This window comes from Phyllostomus discolor, chromosome 6 (assembly GCF_004126475.2).
Source record: "Phyllostomus discolor isolate MPI-MPIP mPhyDis1 chromosome 6, mPhyDis1.pri.v3, whole genome shotgun sequence".
In the NCBI taxonomy this organism is placed as follows: domain Eukaryota; kingdom Metazoa; phylum Chordata; class Mammalia; order Chiroptera; family Phyllostomidae; genus Phyllostomus; species Phyllostomus discolor.
This window is the reverse complement of record NC_040908.2, coordinates 18,060,288-18,084,797: the sequence shown is the minus strand read 5'-3', so window position 1 is coordinate 18,084,797 and position 24,510 is coordinate 18,060,288. Positions and strand designations below refer to the sequence as shown.

At 39.9% G+C, this 24,510-nt stretch overlaps 2 protein-coding genes across 5 annotated transcripts in view; both read left to right on the top strand.

Annotated features, from left to right (window-relative positions):
- The first annotated feature begins 646 nt into the window (after positions 1–646).
- On the top strand, positions 647–1,425 carry LOC118501433 (elastin-like). The gene has a single exon (XM_036029954.1). The coding sequence runs from the start codon at positions 697–699 to the stop codon at positions 1,423–1,425; it is 729 nt and encodes a 242-aa protein (XP_035885847.1). The 5' UTR covers positions 647–696.
- The window catches only part of LOC114499315 (protein MEMO1), a 110,792-nt gene continuing 87,336 nt past the window's right edge, over positions 1,055–24,510 (top strand). The window contains exon 1 of one of the 4 annotated variants that reach the window (XM_036027806.1): positions 1,055–1,503. In XM_036027806.1, the coding sequence (XP_035883699.1) occupies positions 1,443–1,503 (61 nt within the window). In that variant the 5' untranslated portion in view covers positions 1,055–1,442. The remainder of the gene's footprint in view (positions 1,504–24,510) is intronic. The other 3 variants (XM_028515387.2, XM_028515385.2, XM_036027807.1) reach the window with 3 other exon arrangements.

The following is a 24,510-nucleotide window of genomic DNA, read 5'->3' as shown; positions in this document are numbered from 1 at the left end:
AGCGACCCTTTGGTTCACAGGCCGGTACTCACTCTACTGAGCCACACCAGCTAGGGCATATAATTTTAAATGAATTTTTTGCCCCTGACCCTTACGTGGAATACTGGGGTTGATAAAATAATGGAGGGTTGGAAATGTTTGCTGTATGTGTACTCGGTCCTTCTCTCTATATATTAACTTGTAATCCTAGGGACACCCTGGGGATTATTACCATTTTGTAGATGAGAAAAACTGAGGCAAGCTATACCACACTTTAGTCAGGGAGTGAAGACATGCACCTACAGGTAAACATGAAACAGGGTAAATGTTTACAGTGTCAAAGCCATGATTGGGTGGTGAGGGTGGCTCTGTGAAGCAAAAACCAGCGTTTGCTGGACCACAGGCGAACTACCATGTGCTTGCCTGTGCCGCAGACTGGCGTCCCTAGTTGTGAAACCTTGGGACTGCCAGTGCAGTAAGAATTCCTGTGTATAAAACGGAAAAGGAGGTAGATGGCGGACTTTTCCCGGTGGAAAGCTGCCTCTGCGGGCCCCCGGTGCTCTTCATTTAAGGAAGTTGGCTGGGGGAGGGGGCTTGCCCTGCGGCTGCGTCCTGCCCCCCCCCCCCCCCCCCCCCCGGCCTCTGCTGTCTCTAAAGCCCGGAGAGCGGAGCGTGCACAGTGAGATTCCTCGGCGGGGCTGGCAGCGGCTGCTGGGCATGCTCAGTGGGCAGGACCCGTTAGAGTGGCGAGTAAGGAAGCGTTGGCTCCTCTCCGGGTCTGCTTTCCCCGGTTCAGGCCCCGGCCCTGGGCTTTTGTGTGCACGGAGCTGCGGCGGCCGTCGCCGCCGCCTCGCGGGGCCGCTCGGCCCCAGATGCCGTCTGGCCTGTCCGGTTTCCGCCTTTAACCTCGCCGCGCGGCCGGAGGAGGGGCGGGGCGGGGCCAGGAGGCCGGCGGCCCGGCGGGCAGCAGGGCCCGGCCCGGGGTGGGGGTGGGTGCTGGGAGTCCCGCGGGGGGTGGGGGGAGGGGGCGGGCGCGGAGTCACGGGGGTGGGGTCACCGGCGGTGGCTCCGGGAGGCCAGCTGGGAGGGGAGGGGGCCGCGGGGGCGGCTCGGCGGAACCAGCCCCGGCTGGGGAGCAGCGGCGACTCTGGGGGCCCGGGCCAGGGCTTTCCGGGCTTCGGTGAGGCCGCTGCGGGCCCCATCTTCCGGCGGTCGCCGGAGTGTGAGGTGATTGTTGCTGCCACCGCCCTGGCTGCCATCTCCTCCTCCTCCTGGGCCGCCGCCGCCTCCTCCTCCTCCTCTTCCTCCTCCTCCTGGGCCGGGCTGATCCCCTCCCCGCTGCCGCCTCCTCCTGGGCTGGGCCCACGGTGTCTCGTCCCCTCGCGGAGCCGCTCCTGCCGCTGCCGCCGCCGCCGCCGCCTCCTCATTCATCCTCGTGCACCATAGGCGGCACAGGCACCAAGATGTCCAACCGAGTGGTCTGCCGGGAAGCCAGTCACGCCGGGAGCTGGTACACAGCCTCAGGTAGGGCTCCGGGCCGGCCGGCCCGCCCGCCCGCCGCCGCCGCCTGGCCCCGCGCCCGCCCGGCCGAGGTCGGCGGCCCTGCCCCGCGCGGGGCGGGAGGGACCTGGGCGCGGACGGCCTCCGCCGGGGACCGCGTGGGGAGGGAGCGGACCCGAGGCCGGCGTCGCCGCCTCCCCCACCGTGGTGGCATCCCGCCGAGCAGCCCGGGGCCAGTCGCCCTCGCGCTCACCCCTGAGTTGGGCGATTGGGAGAGTTGCCGCCCGGCCGCCTGCGCCGTCCTTCGAGACCGGGCATAAGGGAAGAATGCGCTGCCTGTGCCCCGGACCGAACCTGCTGCCCCCTCCCCCGGCTCCCGGGAAGCGGGCGGCCGAGCGCTGCCACCCCGGGGAAGACCGTGTGCCGGGATCCCGGGCCCCGCTCCCGCCACCCGGAGCTGGGCGACCCACCGGCCTCCTGGGGAAGGAGGGCCGCGTTCTCCTCCCCGCTCCGTGCCTCCGCGCCGGCGGTGCGAGACCCGGGAGTTCTCCGAGTGTGTCCGCGCACACCCGCCCGTGCCCGCCGTCTGCGGTGAGGAAGTGTCTCCTTCCCTCCAGCAGTTCGGAGAGCGGCAGCGCCCCCTCCCCTTTAGGGAGCTCAGCTGTCTGGAACGGAGCGAACGGGAGAACTTGCCCACGTTGCCGAACTAGAGACCAGGGCTCCGCGGGCGAGGTCCGGAGAGGAAGGCCTTGGCTGGGATTTGTACTCTGTGTGTTGGGGGTAGGGAGAAGTATTGCTAGGCAGAGGCTCGGGGTAGCCTCCCAGCTCTTTGTCAGTGTTTGCATTGTTACTGTCATTCACGAGAGGGGCAGCTGGAGATGGCATCAGCGCTTTTCGCGAGCAAACTCATCAGTCTCTAGTCGCTAAACACCTAGCAGGTGCTGGAGCTCCCTGGCAAATTAGATTAGGTTCTGAGTGAATTTTGTCTTCTGTCCACACTGCCTAAAATCATTTTCCAGCTCTTTAAAAATGTGTAGGGGCTTTCCCTTTAATAAAGCTCTTTTTTTAGTATGACTGTTTTCTGGGATTACTTTCAGGCGTCACATTTCTGTTAACAAAGTTCCACTGTGATTTCCAATAGTTTTCAGTCATTTGGTATCGGCTTATCAATAACTAGACCCAGGTTTAATGTGTGTCGGATCATGTTTCCCTTTGCAAATAGTTCTGTTGGATAGTGACAGAGTTTGTGAGCAAACACAGATTTGGAAGAAAAGTCCCTTCTCTGAGGTTGTTAAACTAGCTCATTAAATACATGTACTTTACTGACTCACTGAAGATTTGCTGTGTAAGAAGACACAAAAGAATTTTGATGATTGGATTTACAAGCCTAACAGAGAGGTACAGTTTTATATTAACTAAGTGACATTTAATGGTTACAGTGGCTTTCCTTCACGGTTCTAGAGTACTTCATACACACTTAATCAATTTTCACAACCTTAGGATGTCAGTTAAGCTTTTCTTGTTCACAGTATAGGGATGAGCCCAACACATGCTAAGTCAGTGGCAGAACAGGAGTCGAGAAATGGGAATCCCTGGTCCCTGGGTTTGTCTTCCAATGAGTGCATTATTAACGCTACATTTATCAAAGAATAACAGTCTTTTCAGAGTTGTAAATTACTAAGCTTTCTTCAGTGTGTTTTGAAGAGTTAAAAAGTCTCAATATTCACTTTCATGGTCATCTCTTGTTTAATTTCTTTTGCTTTTTAAAATATCTTTCTGTTAAACTTTTTTGTTAGTTGGCTTCTCAATGCGGGCAAATGATTCTGGAGGAATCTTTATAGATTCTTGAACATTCTTTGTGTAGTAAAATACGGCATAGTTCATACTTCAGACTTGAAAAACACTTATTCAGTAGTCTCAAGTAGAGGAAGAATCCGTTAATCCAGCTCAAAACAGTGTATGATTATAGATGCTATTTAACAGTGGTGAACTAAAATGGACTATTTTCTTAAAATCTTAAAATATATTCTCTTCCCTAAGTTCTGAATGAAATCAGTGCCATTTTGGTAATCTGAATTGTGACCGAGAACTTGACTGTTAAAAAAACTTCAGATTAGGTGTGGGTTTTGTGTGTGTTTTATGTATATGTACATGTGTGTAACTTTAAATGTGAGTAATAATTAAGGGTGAATTTAAAACAATGTAGTTGTAAAATTTTATTTTGTATTTTAAAAATAAAAAATAAGGTAAGTTAACTTTGACTTGGTATAGTAACTTCTATATTTAATATTTATCCCAATGTACTTATATTGATAACATTGTCCATTGGAAAAATTCAACTTCTATTATTATTGTTTCCCTAATAAACTAGTCCTAAAAACGTGTAGTAGGAGAATAATGTACTTGTGGATTATCAGCCTGTGGTTCCTGTGGCATTCAAATGGTGTCTGTGGAGTTAGTGTTCAATTACTGATACAAGGTAAGGGTGAAATCACATTGGCTTCTGTAGACCGCTGATTTAGAAAAAGAATTGTGTGTGTATATACATATGTATGTTACATACATATACACATATATCTTCATTTTTATTTACCCCTTGTTATAAGCTAGATCCATTGGTAGAGAGAAGTATACATTATTCCTTGCCCTGAAGGAATATACAGTTTATTTGAAGTAGGCTCAAGACAGCAAGAAAGTATCAGAATAATTGAGACAGTGCTTTTAGGAGGTTGAAGGAGGGTGGAATTACTTTATTGTAGGATTTGAATTGTGCTTTGAAGGAAGGGTATTTGTGTAGGTGTGGAAAGGAGGAAAGAACATGGGGGAACACAACAAAGATACAGAGGCAGGTAAATGTAAGTAGGTCACTTTAATAAGAATGGAAGATTTACACAGGGGTATAGTTCATCTGCCTGCTTGGAGCTAGAGCATAGAGGTGTATGAATGCTATGCATCGTAGGTATTTGATTTCAGTAGGCAGTCAGGACTGTTGGAGAAGTTTCTGAGTAGGGGACTGATACTCAAGTAGCATTTTAGGAAAATTAATCTCATAGGAAGGTTAATCCTCACTTCTTTACGGGTGTAAAGGGATCAGCAAACTGCGCTCACAAATCCAGCTTGCTGCCTTTAAAATAAAAATAAAGTCCACTAGCTAAGAGTGGTTTTTAATTTTTAAAGGGTTTAAAAAACAAAAACCAAGAAGTGCAATCGAGACCATATGTGCCCTAAAATCCTTTCTGTTTGGTCTTTTGCAGAAGAAAGTTGCCAACCCTTAGTGTAGGTTAGCGTGGCTAAAGTATGATCTCTAGACCAGCAGCATAATATGTCTGTGCTCAATATTTTCTCCAGATTTATGACAGCTTTCATTTCATTATTTCAGGCCCCTTTATCTCCTTCAGGACAGTTATAACTGCCTCCTAACTGGCCTTCTTTCTGCCAGCCTTATCCCCCTTAACACCATCTTCTGCATTGCTCCCTGTATAATCTCTCTGACCACATAATTTCTTTACATAAACCTCACTGTCTGATCTAGTCAATTGGTTAAGGTCTAATAACTCCCTTCGTGACTTGGCATCTTCCTATCTCCTTGGCCACTTCCCCCCACCCATCCCAGTTCTTGCCTTACTATCCTTAAGCAATATCTAGCAGCTGTTCATTGTTTCTTTAAATACACTGTACTATTTCTTATCATTGTGCTTTTACCAAGCTGTTTCCTATGTTGGAATGCACTTTGTCAGGATAACTCCTACTCACTTTTTAAAGATTCAGGTGTTGACACCTCCAAGAAGCTTACCCTGCTGTCTTTCCTCCCCTAGAGTGTTTTGATGGTCCTTTGTGCTCCTGTAATATCCTGTGCTTATCTCTATATATTTACCTTGTAGTTTGTGTATGCGGTCTTCTATAAGATGATAGACATTAAGCCAGGGACCATGTCTTCCTCATTTTCTTGTACCCTAAGTAGCTGGCACAGGTTACACATAATAGTTATTCAATAGGTATTTGAATAAATGAATGTTAGAGTGCTTGGCATATGGTAGACATGGACAAAGATATTGATGTTTAAATCCTGAAGGGGGGTGCGTAATATAGGACTGTTTCAGTTAAGTCTCTGACCATGGTGAGGGTGCAGAATCTTGATGATAAGAAAGGATTAGAAATCCTGGTCCACCAGTTGAGCACCCCATTCAATGTATGATTTTAAAAAGAAGTGTGACTTACATGTCATTGAACTTTTTTTCACAGAATAGGCACATTCACGTAATCAGCATGCAGCTCTAAAACAGTGGTATGGCAATTCTCACTCTCCACACCCCTGTGCACCTTGCAATGTAACACTGTAGAAAACTTGTGTGTTTTTGAACTCTCTAGGTAGAATCATGTATTAACATGTCTAATTTGAGCTTCTTTTGCTCAACATTACAATTGTGACATTAATCCACGTTGTATTGTTCGTGCCTTTTCATTACTGCCCTCTATTGTGTGAATACACCACAGTTTGTGTGTTCTACTGTAATGAACATTTGGGTGTTTTTAGTTTTGCTGCTATGAACATTTTTGTTATGGTATTTATGTGGTAAACATGCATTTTTGTGTGTATACATCTTAGTGGGATTATTAGGTCATGGTTATGTTTATATGGTATGTTCATTCATAATAGATTCTGTTAAAGTTTTGCACAGTGGTTTTACAAATTTACACTCCCACCAGCAATGTAGGAGAGTTTCAGTTTTTCTACATTTTTGTCAACACTTAGTATTGTCAGTTCTTTTAACTTGTATTTTTAGTTATTCTGGAAGGGTGTGTAGTGTTTTGCACTGTAGTTTTAATTTTATTTTCCTGATGACTAATGAAGTTGGGCACTTTTTCATATTAGGGACACCATGTTGATTGGCCACTTGGATTTCTGCTTTTGAAGTATTAAATCTTTTATTCTTTTTAAAAAATTATGCTGTTTACTTTTCATATTGATTTGTAGTTCTTTTTGTATTCTGGATGCAGTTTGTTAGATATATGTATTGCAAGTATCTTCTACTTTGTAGTTAGATCTTTCAGGGTCTTCATGTCATGGTAAATCAAAGTTCCTGATTTTACAGAAGTCCAGCTTATCAGTTGGTTATTGCTGTTTTGTTTTCATTTATAAAATCTTTGCCTACTGTAGTGTCATGAAGTTACTTTCCTGTGTTTTCTTTAAAATTGCTATTATTTTTACCTTTCATATTAGGTCAGTAATTCATCTGTTTGACAGCTTTGTCTGTAGTAGTACATTAAATAGATTTTTTTGTTGTTGTTGAAGTAGACATTTACAAAAAGTATATAAATTAAGTATACACTTCGATGAGTATTCACAACTTTAACAGACTGTATGAAACCAGACCCTAGATCAAGAAATAAAACATTTTCGGCTTTTCAAAGGGACCTGTTACAATTTAATCTTTTATGAAATTGGTGTGTTTTATATCTATCTAAGTGCATATTTAATATGGGAAGGATTCCCCCTTGGAAAATGGTTTTTATGTTGATGGTACATCTGATAATTGCTCTTGTCATAGAACTGAGGGAATATATCTAAGTCGAATGATTTCACAAGAATTCTTGGTGATTGTATGATACACATCTAAATTGTAGTTTTTTTAAGCTTTTGTTTATTTGGTCATTTAAAAACAGAACAGCTATATCAGGATTTTTCTATAGTTGGAAAAACATGACTTTCATTTTTTTGGTATGTACCTTGAGTTCTAGATTGTCAGAATGTATTTGGTAGTTGAGAAATTGGAAAACTGACTATTAGAATTATTCTCCTTTGAAGAGAAAAGACTATATAATATTTAGTTTTGAAATGAACTTTTTTGATGACTAAATATGATTTTCTGTAAGCTGATTTTTCTTTGCATCTCAGCTTATTATTTTATCTTAGAGAAAGGAAAGAGGGAAAGAAATTTAATAGGAAAACTGTTAAAATTATTGTTTGATTACCTCTAGCTTTTTCTCACTTTCCTTCTGTCCTTTCACATGCAGTTTGCAAGTCAAAATCATCCTTCCTATCTCTGGGGCGTAGGTTATACTGCCTGCCTTTGGGTTTTTCTCCATTTGACAGAACAAGACAGCAACAAATAAAAATGCTGTATTCCATAGGTATGTTACTTATGTGTACATGTAATCTTTAATCTTCAAAAGGATGCTGTGAGGTTGGTACTGTATCCATTTATGGATGTGGAAACAATGACTCAGTGGTTGAGTAACTTGTTTAAGGTACAGTAAGTGGAAGAGCCAGTCTAACTCCGAAAGTAGAGTTTAGTGTTAGGGGCAGGGAGGTGTGGTGGGATGGGCTGCCTCAAACACTGAACTTTTCTGTTCCATTTGAGGTTTTTCCAGAATGCATTATGCACATTTAACTCATACTTGTGTGCCATTTATAGTTTATAAAGCATTTTCTCATACATTTTTGTTTTCCACAATAATAATATGATTAGGTGTGGGGTATCTAAGGCAGGCTGGTCTTTAATCCACCCCCACCTTAGTGTTTTACTGATGAGAAACTAGGAGGAGGATAAATTGCCTTGAGTCACACTACTGGTAAATGCTAGACCTAGGCCTTGTAGCTGAAACCTTCTGTTCTTTCTATTTATACTAATGCCAGGGTAAGAAGTTGAACTATTTGGAATCAGTAAGCAATCTATAATTGTCAGGTAAATATCTTAGATTATTTAAAAAAACAAAACTAAAAACATTTATGAATTTTGACTATTATACATATACTATAAATACTGACAAAGGAATTGGTGTATTTTAGTTAGATTAATCCCAGAATTTGAATTGGGCCTAACAAACCTGGCATTTCTGGAGAGGCTTTATTTAACAGTCAGTGATTAGTAGCGAACAACCTGAGTTCTATTTGAAAGGTACTGCTCTAGGGAGCTCGTGTGTAACAGGAGATGAGACAAACAAAAATCCCTAGAGTTTATATTCCAGTTGGAGGAGATAGGCAATAAATAAAGTGGATAAGTATAATAGGTAGTATTTTTGATAGAGGAAAGTGCTATATAAACTTATAAAGCAAATAAAGCAGAGCTAGCACATTTGCATTGTTAAAGGATGAGAGAAGTTTGCAATTTTAAACAGTATGGAAGGGGAAGACTTTATCCAGATGACATTTGAGTGGAGACTTGAAGTAGGTAAAAGAACAGGTTTGCATTCTAGATAATTTTAGGCCCAAGGACACAGCAAGTTCAAAGGTCCTGAGACTAGAGCAGGCCTGCAGTATTTGACAGACAAGTAGGTCACTGAAGCTGGAATGAAGTGACCTGGGGCAGAGTAGCCAGATATGAGGTCAGGAGGTAAATGCCTGTTGCTGAGGCCCAAAGATGTTGTGGTCAAATGATACTAGGCCTTGAAGACCATTGTAAGATTTTTACTAGAGTGAGACAGCCATTGGAAGGTTTTGAGCAGTTGATGACATGCTCTAATTTAAACTTACTAGAATCACTTGACTGCTATGTTGAGAGTAGACTACAGTTGGGGAGTGGCATAGGCAGTGGCAAGGGAAAACCAGGAAGAACAGTTAAAAAAACAGCAGTATTCCCAGTGAGAGATGATGATGGCTTGGACTGAGTCATAGCGGTGGAGGAGGGTAAGAAGTGGTTGGTTACTGGATGTGTTTTGAAGGCAGAGCTAAAAAGATTTGCTGACAGACTTGAAGTGGGGGGGGGTGAGAGAATGGAAGAGTCTTAGATATCCCTTAAAGTTCATCCCTGAGTATGTGTAATAATGGAGTTGATACAGTCTGAGGGGAGGTTTAAGAGACCCATGTTTGGAGGGGGTAGGTTAGGAGTTCAATTTTGGGTTATCTTAAATTTGAGATGTTTATGATTTAGTCAATGTATGCATGAGTTTAGAGTTTAGGGGAAGGCCTAGAATGGAGATATAAAATTGAATTATTATTATTTAAAGTCAAGTGTTTGGATAAAATCACCATAGTAATGAGAGTAGCTAGAAAAAAATAGGTTCAGTGACTGCGCCTTCAAACATTCCCAACTTGAAGAGGTTGGGGAGGTGACTGATCATGTAAGGAAGCAGGTTAAGCATCTCATGAATTGGAGAATGAGCTGTCTTGGGATCCAAGAAAAGAAAATGCTTTAAAGCATCTCAACACAATTTATGTAGACTTGCCTGGGCATTTTTTTCTCTGACACATTTGTCTGGTCTAAGCCACTCTGGTTTTAGCCACCTCTCATGCTATTGCCAAAGTTTCCCAACCAGCTGCTTAGTTTCCATTCTTTTCTTTACATAGCAGCTTGAAAGATTCATTAACATTGTAAATGAGATAATATTCTTTTTTCAAAAAGCCCCATCATACTTAGAATTAACGTTCAAAATCCTTAGGGCCTAGAAGGGCTTACATGCTCTCACCTCTGTGTAATTTTATTTTATTTTTTTAGGTTTTAAAAATTGATTTGAGTGAGAGAGAGAGACAGACAGACAGACAGACATCAGTTTGTTGTTCCACTTATTTATGTATTCATTGGTTGATTCTTGTATGTGCCCTGACTGGGGATCAAACCTGCAACCTCAGTATTAATGGGACTATACTCCAACCAAGGCTTTGTTTAACTGTCTGATTTCATCTCCTACCACTTAGATCCTTCTAGTCATTCTGGCCCCTTTCTGTTCTCCAAATATGTCAAGCTTATTCCTGTCTTAGGATTTTTGCATGTACTTCATAAGATTGACTAATTCTGGCTTGGGTAGTCAAGGAAATAACATTTTTTTTTTTTTAATTCAGTCCCTTATTTTGTTAGTCACAATTAGGAGGAGAAATAGGAAGAGGTGTTGAAAATGGGTAGCATAGCTTTTCCCAAGGGTTCTGAGAAACAGTTGTCCTTGGAGAGAAACCTTTGCAAAAAAAGGGTTTATGGTCAAATAACTTTAGGAAATGTTGCCTCTGGTTTCTCCCTGGGCCTGGATGACTAACAATAGACTTGTTTTATGGTTCATTACATGGTCTGTCTTGGTGAGTGTTTGGTGTCCATTTGAAAATAATGTGTTTTCTGTAGTTGGGTAGAATGCTCTCTGCTAATTAGTTTAAGTTGTATTACTGTATTTAAATCCCTATTGATTTTCCACTTATTATTCCTGTCAGTTCCTGAGAGCAGTGTTGAATTGTTCTTTTTTTTGTCCTTTTAGTTTCGTTGATTAGTTATTTCATGTATTTTGAATCTATTACTTGATGTGCATGTTTGGGATTATGTATTTTTGATGAGTTGACTCGTTATCATCATGTGTGTACCTTTTTATTTCCGGTAATGTTTTTTGTTCTGAAGTGCTTCTTGTTTAATATTAATAAAGCCAGTCCAGCTTTCTTATGGTTAATATTTACATGGTAAATACTTTTTGTTTGTGTCTGGAATCACTGATACTACCTTCAGGTTTGATGATTTATTAGAACGACTCACGGAACTCAAAAAAGCTGTTACACTGATAGATATGGTTTATTTCAGAGAAAGGATACAGATTAAAATCAGGAAAAGGGAAAGGTGCATATGGTGGAGTCCAGGAGAAACCTGGACAAGCGTCTAGCTGTTCTTTCTCAGTGGAGTTGTTTGGGTAGCACTAATCTCCCATCAATGTGTAACAACAAGTATGAAGAATTGCCAACCAGGGAAGCTCCCTTTGGCCTTGGTTTCCAGGGGTTTTACGGGGGTCAGTCATGTAGGTAAGGAGCAGCACCTTAGTGACTCCTCCTGCAGAAGTCATACTCATGCAGTATGGCCCAGGAGATACAGTGTGGTACCAGTTGAATGAAAATAGTTCACTGTAAATTGCATTGTTAGTATGAACTATCTGGCAAGGCTCCAGATATACGAAGACACTTTTTACTATTTTACCAATTTCTAAATACACTTCTGTGGCATTAAGTACATTCATGTTATTTGCAACCATGACCAGTATCCATTTCCAGAATATTTTTACCCTCCCCAACTGAAAGTCTATACCCATTAAACACAAACTCCTCATTGACTCCACCTTCAGCCCCTTCCAACCACTATTCTACTCTCTTTATCTATGAATTTGCTTATGTGCCTCTGTTAAGTGGAGTCATACAATATTTGTCTTTTTTATATCTGGTTTATTTCATTTAAGGTGTTTTCAAGGATGATACATGTTATAGAATGTATCAATTTCCTTCCTTTATAAGGCTGAATAATATCCATGATATGTATATACTATACTATTAATTCATTTGCTGATGGGCATTTTGGTTGTTTTCCATCTTTTGACTTTAGTGATTAGTACTGGTTAACATGGATGTATAAGTATCCGTTTGCATTCCTGCTTTCAGTTCTTTTGGGAATCTAATTCAGAGTAGAATTGTTGGGTCACATGGTTTAGCTTTTTGAGGAACCACTGAGCGGTCACAGCAGCTGCACCATTTTACATTCCTACCAGCCAACCAATGAGGTTTCCCCTTTTTTCACATCCTTGCCAACACTTACTTACTTACTTTAATAATAGACATTTTCAGTGTGAAGTTGTATCATTATGGTTTTGATTTGAATTTCTCTAATGACTAATGATGTTGAACATCTTTTCTTATATTTATTGGCCACTAGGTACGATACATGGAAAAATGTCTCTTCAGATCCTTTGTCCATTTTTTTAATTGGGTTGATTTTTTTATTACTGAGTTTTAAGAATTCTTTATATATTCTAAGATTTAATCCCTTATCAGATATATGAGTTGCAAGTATTTTCTTCCATTTCTATAGATTGTCTTTTTACTTTCTGGGTAATATCCTTTCGTGCACAAAAGTTTTTAGTTTTGATGGAATTCAGTTTTATTTGTTTTTCACTTTGTTACTTAATGCTTTGGTGTTTCAAAAAAAATTGGCAAATCCAAGATAATGTATTTTCTTCCAAGAATTTTGTAGTTTTAGCTTTTACATTTAGGTTGTTGATCCATTCTGAGTTACAGTAAGCTTTGTATATGGAGCAGTTGTTTTTGAATATGGGGTAGGTTGAGGTCCATCGTCATTCTTTTGCATGTCCAGTTGTCTCAGCACCATTTGTTGAAGAGACTGTTCTTTCCCCATTGACTGTTCAGATCAATTGGACATAAATGTTTGGGTTTATTTCTGGACTCTCAGTTCTATTCTGTTTATCTGTGTGTTTATTCTGTGCCAGTACCACACAGTTTTGATTACTGTAGGGTTTTTTTTGCCCCATTTTCAAAAGGTAGTTTGATAGGTATTGAATTCACTGGGTATGTTGACATTACTTTTGTTTTGTTTTAGTGCTTATAAATGTCCTATTGTATTTTGGCTTGCATAGCTCCTGAGAATTCTGTGATTTTTAAAATCTTTAATACTCTGAGGACAATGTGTCTTTTTTCTTCTGGTTGCTTTAAGATTTTTTAAAACTTATTACCATTTTCTTGCTATTATCATGTGCCTTTGAATAATTTTCTTTGAGTTTATCCTGTTTGTGATTCACCAAGTATCTTGGATCTGTAGATTATAGTTTGTAGCAAGTTTGGGAAAATATTCTTTATTATTATCTCATATTTTTTCTTTTCACACTCTGATTTTTAGATTCTAGTGAAAAGTATGTTAGATAGCTTAATATTGTCCCAAGTTCACTGAGAATTACTGTTTTTTCTTTTTTACTCTTTGTACTTCCTTTTGGATAATTTCTTTTTCTTTGTTTTCAAGCTCACTGATATTTTCTTGTGCAAATCTAATTTTGTTTTAATTCCACCATGGACATCTTTTAGGCATAAAAGAGTTAATAAAATAACTTGTTTTCACAAGAATATTCATTACTGTTTGCATTTTTTTTTCAGATAACAGGTCTATTTATAGGTTTAAAAATTATTTCCCTCTTGTGTCCTAGAACTCAGATTGACCAGCAGTTATTCTTCTGGCATAAGTACCTTTTGTATTATTTTGCCTCAGTGCCTATAAAGAGGGTAAGATTTTTCCCCCGAGATCAGAGTAACCTAGAAATTAAAATATATTTGAATTATGGCTGAATATTGGTTTAAGATTATTTTATAAATAGATTAAATTAGATTTAGATTAAATTAAAAATTGAATGCATTCATATGGCTTAACAATTAAAGGTATTCATTGAGAAGTGTCATTCCTATATCGTTCCGAGTATTCCATGTCCCCTTTCCCTTATAGGCGATTGCTTTTATGAACTTCTTCAATGTCAGCTGAGTGGCTTTTTATGCATATACAGGCACATATGCATCGGGCATCATGTTCTCCCCTTTTTAAGCAAATGGTAACATATTATATAATTGTTTTATTCCTTGCTTTTTTGTACTTAAATTTAATAATTGAAGATACTTTCATATTATAACAGAGAATCCTTATTTTACCTATCACATCTCTCTTTTGGTCATTGCTTGCTCTGGTACTTCAAAAGAATATACTTATCATCCATTCAGTAAGGTGATCCAGAGTTGAATAGCTAAATAATAAAATATTATGTGCTCGCTTCGGCAGCACATATACTAAAATAAAATATTATTAGATTTCCAGCAGTTGTTTTCAAACTTTTCAGTCTTAGAATTCCTTTACATTCTTCAAAAATTATTGATAACTCCAAAGAGCTTTTGTTTTGTGTAGGTTATGTCTATCAACATCTGTCATTTAAAAATATCAATAATAAACTCATTTAAAATGCTACTTATGTAAAAATAAGTAGCATTTGAAAATCACTGTCTATTTCAAAACAAGGAAAATATGAGATTGGCCTTTATGACTTTTTTTTTGCAGCTGTCTTTATGTTTAGCTTAATAGAAAACAGTTGGATTCTCATAGCTCTTACTGTATTCAGTCTGTTGTGATAGGTTCTTTTACTCAAAGCATATGAAGAAAATCTGGCCTCATACAGATATGTATTTGGAAAAGGGCATAGTATTTTAATAGACTTTTCACATAATTATGAATATCCTTTGATGTTATACTAAAACCCAAGTGGTAGTGTAAAAAAACTCTTTTATTGAAATATAGTTGACATATAATGTTACAGATATTTAATATGCTGTGAAACTGTCAATACAGTCTAATGGCGTACCTCTAAAGGTAGTTTTGGAAAGATTAATTGCAATATGGAATTTGAAATCATAGTAAGGGAGATTTTATTAAAACCAGTTGTCCTCTACTTTGAATGTATCTTCCATCCATGATTTTTTATATCTATCTCCTCACCCAAGGATATGTTTATTGAGTTTAGAGAGAGAGGAAGGGGGAGAAAAAGATAGAAATAACTGAGAGAAAAAGAGAAATCATGGATGTGAGAGAGAAACATTGATTGGTTGTCTTTCATACGCATCCTGACTGGGATTGAACCCATAACCTATGTATGTGCCCTGACCAGAAATGGAACCTGCAGCCTTTTGGTGTACTGGATGGACGCCTCAGCCAAACCTGGGCAGGTCTGTGCAGGATTTTTTAACACTATGTATTAGTCATTTGGAAAATATTTGTTCATTGGGTTATTCAGATCTTCCAAATGTTTACATATTTCATTATTTATTGTCAAGGAAACACATTTATGGATATCACCATTCTCATCAGAAAAGTCTCTGATTTGGGAAGGTGTTAAGCCTACAATGGGAGAAACAATTTTGTAAAATTTTCTCAAAGCTTGAATCTTATATAGTTAGCAATAGATATTGACAAGTGTTTTGTTTTATGTGACGACTCACTGTTGATTTCTAAGGAAACATCAATATGCAAGACTAAGTACCAATCATTTGTCAGTTGTTCTTTCAAGAAAAATGGCGTTCCGTAATAAGGTGGCTTGGTAGGCTTGCAACTCAGTCATTTAAGTGTTTTCCCTTGAGAGAACCATTCATACTTCTGATTTCAGCATACAGAATATGAAAAAGTGGGTACTCAGGGGTTGAGATTTGATAAAATGCGTAATATTTACAGCTATAGCTACATCAAAGACATTCTTAAATGAAACTGTTTTTTTTTTTTTTTTAAGTTCAGTAGTATGTGGTAATGAAGAATGCAGTGATTACCAGTATGGTTGACGCTACTGCTAATAAGTTACCAGCAGTTTTACCTACAGTTACTTTTGACTGTCAAGGCAAATGCCAGTACTGTGATGAAAGTGAGTAATGTGTTTAGTATTACCATGAAAATGGTTTTGACATGTGCATAACAGTCATGTGAAAAAGCTGAGGCTTAGGTTGTTTAAGGTCACAGAGTTTGTGCTGGTGTCCCAACCAGCAGGCTCCACAGTAGGAGCTCAAAGCCACCATACCATGTTGCTTCCTGTACAAGGCTTTTCATAAATTACCATTCTGTATTATTAAACATATGTGGTTATTTGAAAATAAATGTTAGGAAATCACATGACTTGTAAAACATTTTATTTTGTGGAGTTTCATAGTGTAAGATAAATAAAAGTAAGATAATCTTTAAAAATCTAAAATACGTAAAGTTAAACTTTTTAGTCATGCATGTTGCATAAACTGTACAGTGCACATGTTTCTGTATGTTGCTCTAATAATTAAAATACATTTTCAAGCCTAAGAAATTTCTGTGGCTTACCATGGTTTGTCTATGTGGAAAAACAAGCAAACTATTTAATGTAGACTTTAAGGAGTCATTTTTTCTAGCTTTTTCTGTACTCGGCAAGCCGTTGTTTCATGCAACTGGAATTGTTTTTCCACTTCTCTGCTTTTGTTCATAGCTTCCTTCTGTTTGAAAATACCCTGTCCTTTTCTGCTTCCCTGGTTCAACTTTCAGACCTAATTTGAGTCCATTTTTCTTCCAAGCATTTTTCCTTCTGAACTCTTAAATCTCCCCTTGGGCACAAGGTATATCATACCTTGTGTTATTCAGCTGTTTCCCCAACTAGGTAAGGCTCTTGATGGAAATGGTTGTCACTGATACATTTTTTGTAATTAGTGTCTTATAAATATAAGGGGCTCAGTAATTGCTTGCTATTGAAAAAGAGGATAAAAAGCCATATATGCAACATTAGTAATGCTTTTTGATAAATATTTTCATTTTGTTCATCCTGTCTTATAAATGACGAGTTTATAATCTCAAGATTTACTTCCTTATGGAAAATTTGGGGGTTTATTTCATCAGGAAATGAAAGGTTGGGATGCTAAAAGGAAAAAAAGGTGTGTTTTGTGTTGATCTATATAAATAGCAAGAATATAGTAATTCTGTGGAGCATGTGAGAGCTTGCTCTTTGGCATATGTCATCAGTTTGGTTCAAATAAACTTGCAAAAATTTAAAAATCATAATAATTGATATTGTAAGTGTTTAGAAATGGATATTCCCTTGACATTTGATATATTTAATTATTCATACATCAGAGCTGTCTTCTTGAATACCTTATATTGGTTTTGAAAATATCTTCTTTATAGGTTTGACATATTTCCTTCTGAATTTGGAGTGTACATGGGGAAGCTTTTCAGTTCAGCTAGTTTGTGCTGTTCTTGAATGCTTGTCTACTTTCAACTCTATTTAAAAATTTTAGACTTTTGTTCAAGTTGGAGGTGTAGGTAAACATCGCTTGCCTCCTCACACAACCACATCAAAATTACAACTACACTGTAGAACAACCATCACTTAGAGCTCTCAGAAATCAAACTGAATGGAAGTCTGAAAACTACAGAATTAAAGAAACCCCATCCAGCAAGACTGATAGGAGGGACAGAGAGGCAGAATAGACAGGTCTCACATCCACGTGAGGTGGATAAAAATTCAGGAGGGATATCTCAGGAGCAAGGAGCCCCAGTCCCACACCAGGTCCCCGAGCTCAGGGTTCCAGTGCCAGAAGGTAAGTTCCCATGACATCTGGAGCAATAATCAGCAGGGATTGAGTTGGTGGAAGAAACTACTGTAGTTCCAAAGAATTCCTCTTAATGAACTCATATATCGACTTACACAGGCTCATTCTCTCTGAGCTCCAGCAACGGGGTAGCAGCTTGAAAGGTACCAGTGGCATACAGGGGGGAACTGAAGTATCTGGCATCAAGACGAAAGCTGGGGGACAGCTTTCTCCCAGACAGAAAGGTGGGCAGAGGCCATTGTCCCTTTTCTGAGCCGTCCTTGCATAGAGCCACAGAACTGGCAGGCCAGTGCAATACCTGAGACTTCATCAACCTGGCTAACACTCTTTGCCCCACCCTGGAGATCCCCTGAGGCTCTGCCCCACCAAACTTGTGGGCCCAACCAAGCTGTTAACAGTGGGTTTTCTGTATGAATGACTAGTCTTGGCTCATGCTCCACAACTTCCTAAATCCTCCCAAACAAGCAATAGTCAGCCTCAGCGAGCCCCCAGCCCCTACCCCCATACCTCTTTCTAAGTGGCCCCAGGCCGGGCACTAGCAACAGTCAGCCTAGGTTCATCACTTGGATGTGCCTAGGAACCTCAAAGTTTAGCACAAATAGCAGCTATCTGCAGATTGCTTTATAACTCAGGCAGGGTGGCCCCAAGCAGGACACAGGTGAGAGCTGATTTTGGCCTGAACCATCCAGGGAAACCCAGAGCCTGCACACCCAGTGGACAGCTACAGACCACATTGGAGCACCTCCACCCTGCCCCTGCACAGTTGATCACCACGGAGGGTGGAGATTGGTGGTCAGTGGTCACAGCCAGTCCCTGACAACAGCAGTCAAGGCTCAACTACAAAAAGAGGGTATACTCAGCCCACAAAAAGGGCATACCTCGAGTACCCAGCTTCGATAATAGGGGAGGCTGTGCCGCTGGACCCTGCAGGACACCTACCACATTAGGACACACTGCCAAGACACAGAGTCAAAGAAGCTCTGCCTAATTAATACATAGAAACAAAGGGAGGCTGCCAAAATGAGGAGACAAAGAAACATTGCCCAAATGAAAGAACAGATCAAAACTCCAGAAAAAGAGCTAAATGAAATGGAGATAAACAATCTATGAGATACAGATTTCAAAACACTGGCTATAAGGTTGCTCAAGGAACTTAATGAGGACCTCAATAGCATAAAAATACCCATTCAGAAATGAAGGATACACTAATTGAAATAAAGAACAATTTACAGAGAGACAACAGTAGAGTGAATGGAGCCAAGAATCAAATAAATGATTTGGAACATAAGCAAAAAATGTTCAATCAGAACAACAAGAAGAAAAAAAAGAGTCCAAAAAAAACAAGGATAGGGTAAGCAGCTTCTGGGACAACAACTGGTCCAATATTCGCATCATAGGGATGCCAGAAAGAGAAGAGAAAGAGCAAGAAATTGAAATTCCACTTGAAAAAATTAAAGAAAGAAAACTTCCTTAATTTTATGAAAGAAATAGATATGCAAATTCAGGAAGCACAGAGAATCCCAAATAAAATGGATGGAAAGAGGCCCACTTCAAGACACAGCATAATTAAAATGCCAGAGGTTAGAGATAAAGAGAGAATCTTAAAAGCAGCAAGAGAAAAGCAGTTAGTTACCTACAGGGGAGTTCCCAGAAGACTGTCAGCTGATTTCTCAAAAGAAACTTTGCAGGCTAGGAGGGATTGGCAAGAAATATTCAAAGTCATGAAAAGCAGGGACCTACAGCCAAAAGTGCTCTACCCAGAAAAGCTATCATACAGAATCAAAATGTGCATGTGTGGGTGCGTGGGTGGGGAATAAATAAATAAATAAATAAAATCAAAGGGCAGATAAAGAGCTTCCCAGACAAGGAAAACACTAAAGGAGTTCATCATCACCAAACCATTACTAAATGTTAAAGGGACTTAAGAAAGAGATTAAATGTATGAGCAATAAAGTGGCAATAAATAGATATCTATCAATAATTGCATGTAAAAACACTAAGCAAACAAGAACAGGTGGGCCGGGCAGAGGAGAGCAACAGGGGAAAATTGGGACAACTGTAATAGAACAACAACAACAACAAAAACAAAGAAAAACAGAAACAGAATCATGGCTATGGAGAGTGGAGTGCACTTCGATGGTTGCCAGATGGGAAGGGACATGAGGGGAATGAGTGCAGAGGCTATGGGATTAAGAAGTACAAATAGGTAGTTACAGATAACCATGGGTAGGTAAAGTGCAGTATAGGAAATGGAGTAGCCAGAGATCTTTGCTCATGACCAATGGATATGACCAATGGACATGAACAATGGTGTGGGGATTCCCTGAGGGTGTAGGTGTTGCTGTGTGGAGGAGGGTAAAGGGGATAAAATTGAGACAACCCTAATAGAACAATCTATAATTTTTTAAAAAATAAAAAATTTAAACTGAGAATTTGCTTCCTCTTTTGCAACTTTATATGCCCGCTCTTCAATGTTTAGTTGAGGAACACTGATTTCAGTAAAAGTAGTTGAAATTAGCTATATTAAGACCCTGGATGTTAAATCTACCTTGTTTACACTTTATGGGCCTGAAGAGAAAGTGGTTTGTATATATACTCTGCCTCCCTGGACATTGTGGATTCTTTTTTGTTTTTCTCTTTATACTTTTAACATATGAGTATATATTTTTAGTAATTTTTAGAAATGTGGCTTGTTAATGACTTAATATGAAATCATTATATTTTATATATTTTGACTTTCCAGCATTTTAGTTTTTACCACATTTAAATATGTTTGAGAGCATAGACTCCTTTCTCTGCTGATTATTGCAGTGAACTTTCTCTCCTTTTCATTCTCTAGAGATACTTTGTTTCTAGGCAAAGACACTTTGTTTTTTTAGTGCGGAGCCCACATGGAGAGGTGGGGGAGAAATGAAATAGGATACTTCTGCCTTTTCTAGATACTCACTAAAGGATGTGTAAGCTAAGTACTCTAGAGAACTGGGTGGTGTGTCCTATGTGTCTAGGTGGTAGGGTGTGGGTTTAGGAGGAGCGTAGGCTTTTACTTGACTGGGTCCAGTAGCAGCTGTATTACAATATACATTGTCTGCTGAATCCTATCTCTGTCTCACAGATCTGGAGATGAGAATTTTCCTGAAACCCCAGCTTTGTCTAGTTAAAGCCGCGGATTTTCAACCTGTGTGCCACACAAATTTTTTTTTTAATCCTCACCTGAGGGTATGTTTTCATTGGTTTTTGGAAAGAAAGGAAGGGGGAGGGAGGGAGGGAGGGAGGGAGAGACAGACACATCGATATGTGAAACATTTATCAGTTCCTTCCCTGCTTGCACACAGACTGAGGATCAAACCCACAGCCTAGGTACGTGTCCTGACTGGGGATTGAACCCGCAACCTTTTGGTGCATGGGATGACACTCCAACCAACTGAGCTACCTGGCCAGGTGGCTGTGTCATTTTTTAATTTGATAATCTAAGGGAAAAGAGGTCAGTGCCCCTGACTAAATAGTCAGATATTACATGTTTTAAAAATTCTTGTGGTATGCTTGTGTGCCTCTTGTGGCACATCAGTTGAAAATTGCTGCTCTGCAGTTTGGTCACTTAATAGAACAGAGGCTGTTTGCTGCCAGGAGATGGATGTCTGCTAATACTGTTAGGGTAATACTGTAGGCAGTGCAAGATTCAGAGACTTCCAGGTCAGGAGATCGGCTTGAGAGCTCCTGAGTAGAGTTGGTGATGCCAGAGTAGAAGCTATTTGCAGTCAGCCCAGCCTGGATGTATGCAGCCCTGGAACCCTTGGTGGTAGTTGAAGCCAGAAACTCAAGTGTAGATGCATCCTATTGCCAAGTGAGACAGACTCAGATAACCAGAATTACTTCACAAGATGAGATACCCGGTACTGTTTAAATGATATGTGATGGTGTCACGGTTTGGCTGGTGGATGATATTTAAGGTCTATAGGAAGAAATAAAATAATCTTGCAAGTGCTTTTAGCCAGGTCCTGGCTTGATACTTTCATATATAATCTGATTCAGTCTTTTTGGGTTAGGCTTTTGGGAATCTCAGTTTTTATTAAGCACATCACTAATTCTCTTATGTGAGGCTCTTGAGCCACAGATCAAGACACACAGGTAAAATTTCTGACTTCTGGTTGACACTTGTGTGTTTTGATTCTTATTGTCTAAATATCCTGGTTAATTCCTCAGAGGGCTTGTCAAGATAATATATGAGAATAGAGATCAGAACATTAATTTCATAGTAACTATTTTGGAACTTTTACTATGTAAACAGCAAAACAAAATTTAAAAACCTTCAGCTAGACAGTAACACACATTAAAGAAATCAATTGTTTCATTAATGAATTATATTTCTTTTCTTTTTAATTTTTTAATATATTTTATTTTATGCTATTACAGTTGTCCCATTTCCCCCTTCTCTCCCCTCCACCCTGTACCCCCTCTCACACCCACATTCCCCCCCTTTAGTTCATGTCCATGTGTCATACTTATGAGTTCTTTAGCTTCTACATTTCCCATACTATTCTTGCCCTCCCCCTATCTATTTTCAACCTACATTCTGTGCTACTTATTCTCTATACTTTTTCCCCCTCTCTCCTCCTCCCATCCCCCTGTTGCTAACCCTCCATGTGACCTCCATTTCTGTGGTTCTGTTCCTGTTCTAGTTGTTTGCTTAGTTTCTTTTGGTTTTGCTTTAGGTGTGGTTGTTCATAATTGTGAGTTTGCTGTCCTTTTACTATACATGTCTTTTCTTTATCTTCTTTTCTTAGATAAGTCCCTTTAGCATTTCATAAAATAAGGGCTTGGTGATAATGAACTCTTTTGAACTTGACCTTACCTGAGAAGCACTTGATCTGCCCTTCCATTCTAAATGAAAGCTTTGCTGGATAGAGTAATCTGGGATGTAGGTCCTTGTCTTTCATGACTTGGAATATTTCTTTCCAGCCCCTTCTTGCCTGCAAGGTTTCTTTTGAGAAATGAGCTGATAGTCTGATGGGAACTCCTTTGTAGGTGACTGTCCCCTTATCTCTTGCTGCTTCTAGGATTCTCTCCTTCGTTTTTACCTTGGCTAATATAATTATGATGTGCCTTGGTGTGTTTCTTCTTGGGTCCAACTTCTTTGGGGCTCTCTGAGCTTCTTGGATTTCTTGGAAGACTATTTGTTCAAATACGTGCTCAATTTGTTGCTTTTCCCCTTCCCCTTCTGGTACCCCTATAATTCGGATGTTGGAACGTTTAAAGATGTCCTGGATGCTCTTAAGCTTCTCCTCGTTTTTTTGAATTCTTATTTCATCATGCTTTCCTGCTTGGTTGATTCTATCTTCCTTCTGCTCCACTGTATTGTTTTGAGACTCAGTTTCCTTCCCTTCACTATTGGCTCTCCTCCGTGTATCTTCCTGCATCTCTTTTATGGTAACCTGCATCCTTTCATTTAAATTGCACCCAAAGTCAACCAATTCCGTGAGCTTTCTTATCACCAGTGTTTTGAACTGTGCATCTGATAAATTGGCTATTTCTTGGTCGCTCAAAAGGATGAGTCCTGGGGACTGATCTGTTCTGTTGGAAACATGTCTCTCCCTGTCTCTCCTTTTTTTTCCCCCTTTTTTCCCGGTCTGGTCGTTCTTGTTACGGTGGGGGGCGGAGCCTTAGGTGTTCACCGGGGCTGGGCACCCCAGTCACTAGAGTGTGATGTTATATGTGGGGGCGGGGATGGGAGGAAACAATGGCGGTAGTTCCGTTCTCCTGGGATCTCAGTCCCTTCTCTGGGATCCTGGGCTGCGAGTTCTGACCTGGTCCACAATCGCCGCCTCACTGGGTCTGCCTGCCGCAGCTTGCGTACTCAGGGACCCCCACTGCGGTCTTGCGCCCCCGGATGGCTGTCGCGCTGAGTTCGCACCAAGTTTTCCCCGACCTCCGCGCGCCGTGGACCCGAGCCCGCCCAGCTCGTCTTCTCCTACCAGTCTGGATGTACGGGTCTACTTCAACTTCTTGGCTGTCCGACTTCCATTCAGATAAATCCTCTGTCAGTTCTGAGTGTTATTCTGTCTGTAAATTATTGTTGTTCTAATCTTGGTTGTGAGAGGAGGTATGGTGCGTCCACCTATTCCTCCATCTTGCCGGAAGTCCCAAATTATATTTCTATTAAAAGTACTTGTTATTGATTTACTGCCAAATGATTGGGACCTATTAACATATCTTACATAGCAATTTCATTTAGTGAAATTATGTCATTTATAATCTAATACTCATTTTTGTTTTCATCTTCCTTTATAGAATGGAAGTCTTGTATTATCCTATATTTATATAAAACTTTCCCCCCATCATAAAATTACTTGGTTACTGTAGAAAAAATTAGAATGTATAGAGATGGCCAAAAGACGTATGTACCCATAATTTGACACCCAGAGACAACCACTGGCGGACACTCCATACTGTTTTCCACAGTGGCTGCACCAATATGAATTCCTTCCAACAGTGCATGAGGGTTCCTTTTTTTTCCCCACATCCTTGCCAACATTTATTTGTTGATTTATTGGATAGCCATTCTGATAGGTGCGAGGTGATGTCATTGTGGTTTTAATTTGCACTTCTCTGTTAATTAGTGATATAGAGCATCTTTTTCATATGTCTGTATGTCCTCTTTGGAGAAGTGTCTGTTCAGGTCCCCTGCCCATATTTTAATTGGATTGTTTGTTTTTGTGTGTGTTGAGTTGTATGAGATCTTCATTAATTTTGGATATTAATCTCTGGTTGATGTATCATGGTCAAATATCTTCTTTTGTTCAGTAGGTTGTCTTTTTGTTTGTTGATGGTTTCCTTTCCTGTGCAAAAACCTTTTAGTCTTTCTATCTGTGAATGTGGAATAAATATCTCTCCATTTATTTAGTTCTTTGAATCCATTCATCAGAGTTTTGTAGTTTTTCTCATAGATTTTATATATACTTTGTTAGGTTTATACCTAAATATTTCATTTTTTGTATACTAATATAAATGGTATTGTGTTTTAGTTTCAAATTCTACTTATTAATTGCTCGTATATAGAAAAGTGATTGACTTTTGTATTTTAACTTTGTGTCTTGCAAAATTGCTATAATTGCTTAGTAATTTTAGGAGGGGGGTTTTAGTCAGTTCTTTGGGATTTTCTACATAGATAATCATATCATTTGCTTAGAAGAACAATTTTTATTTTT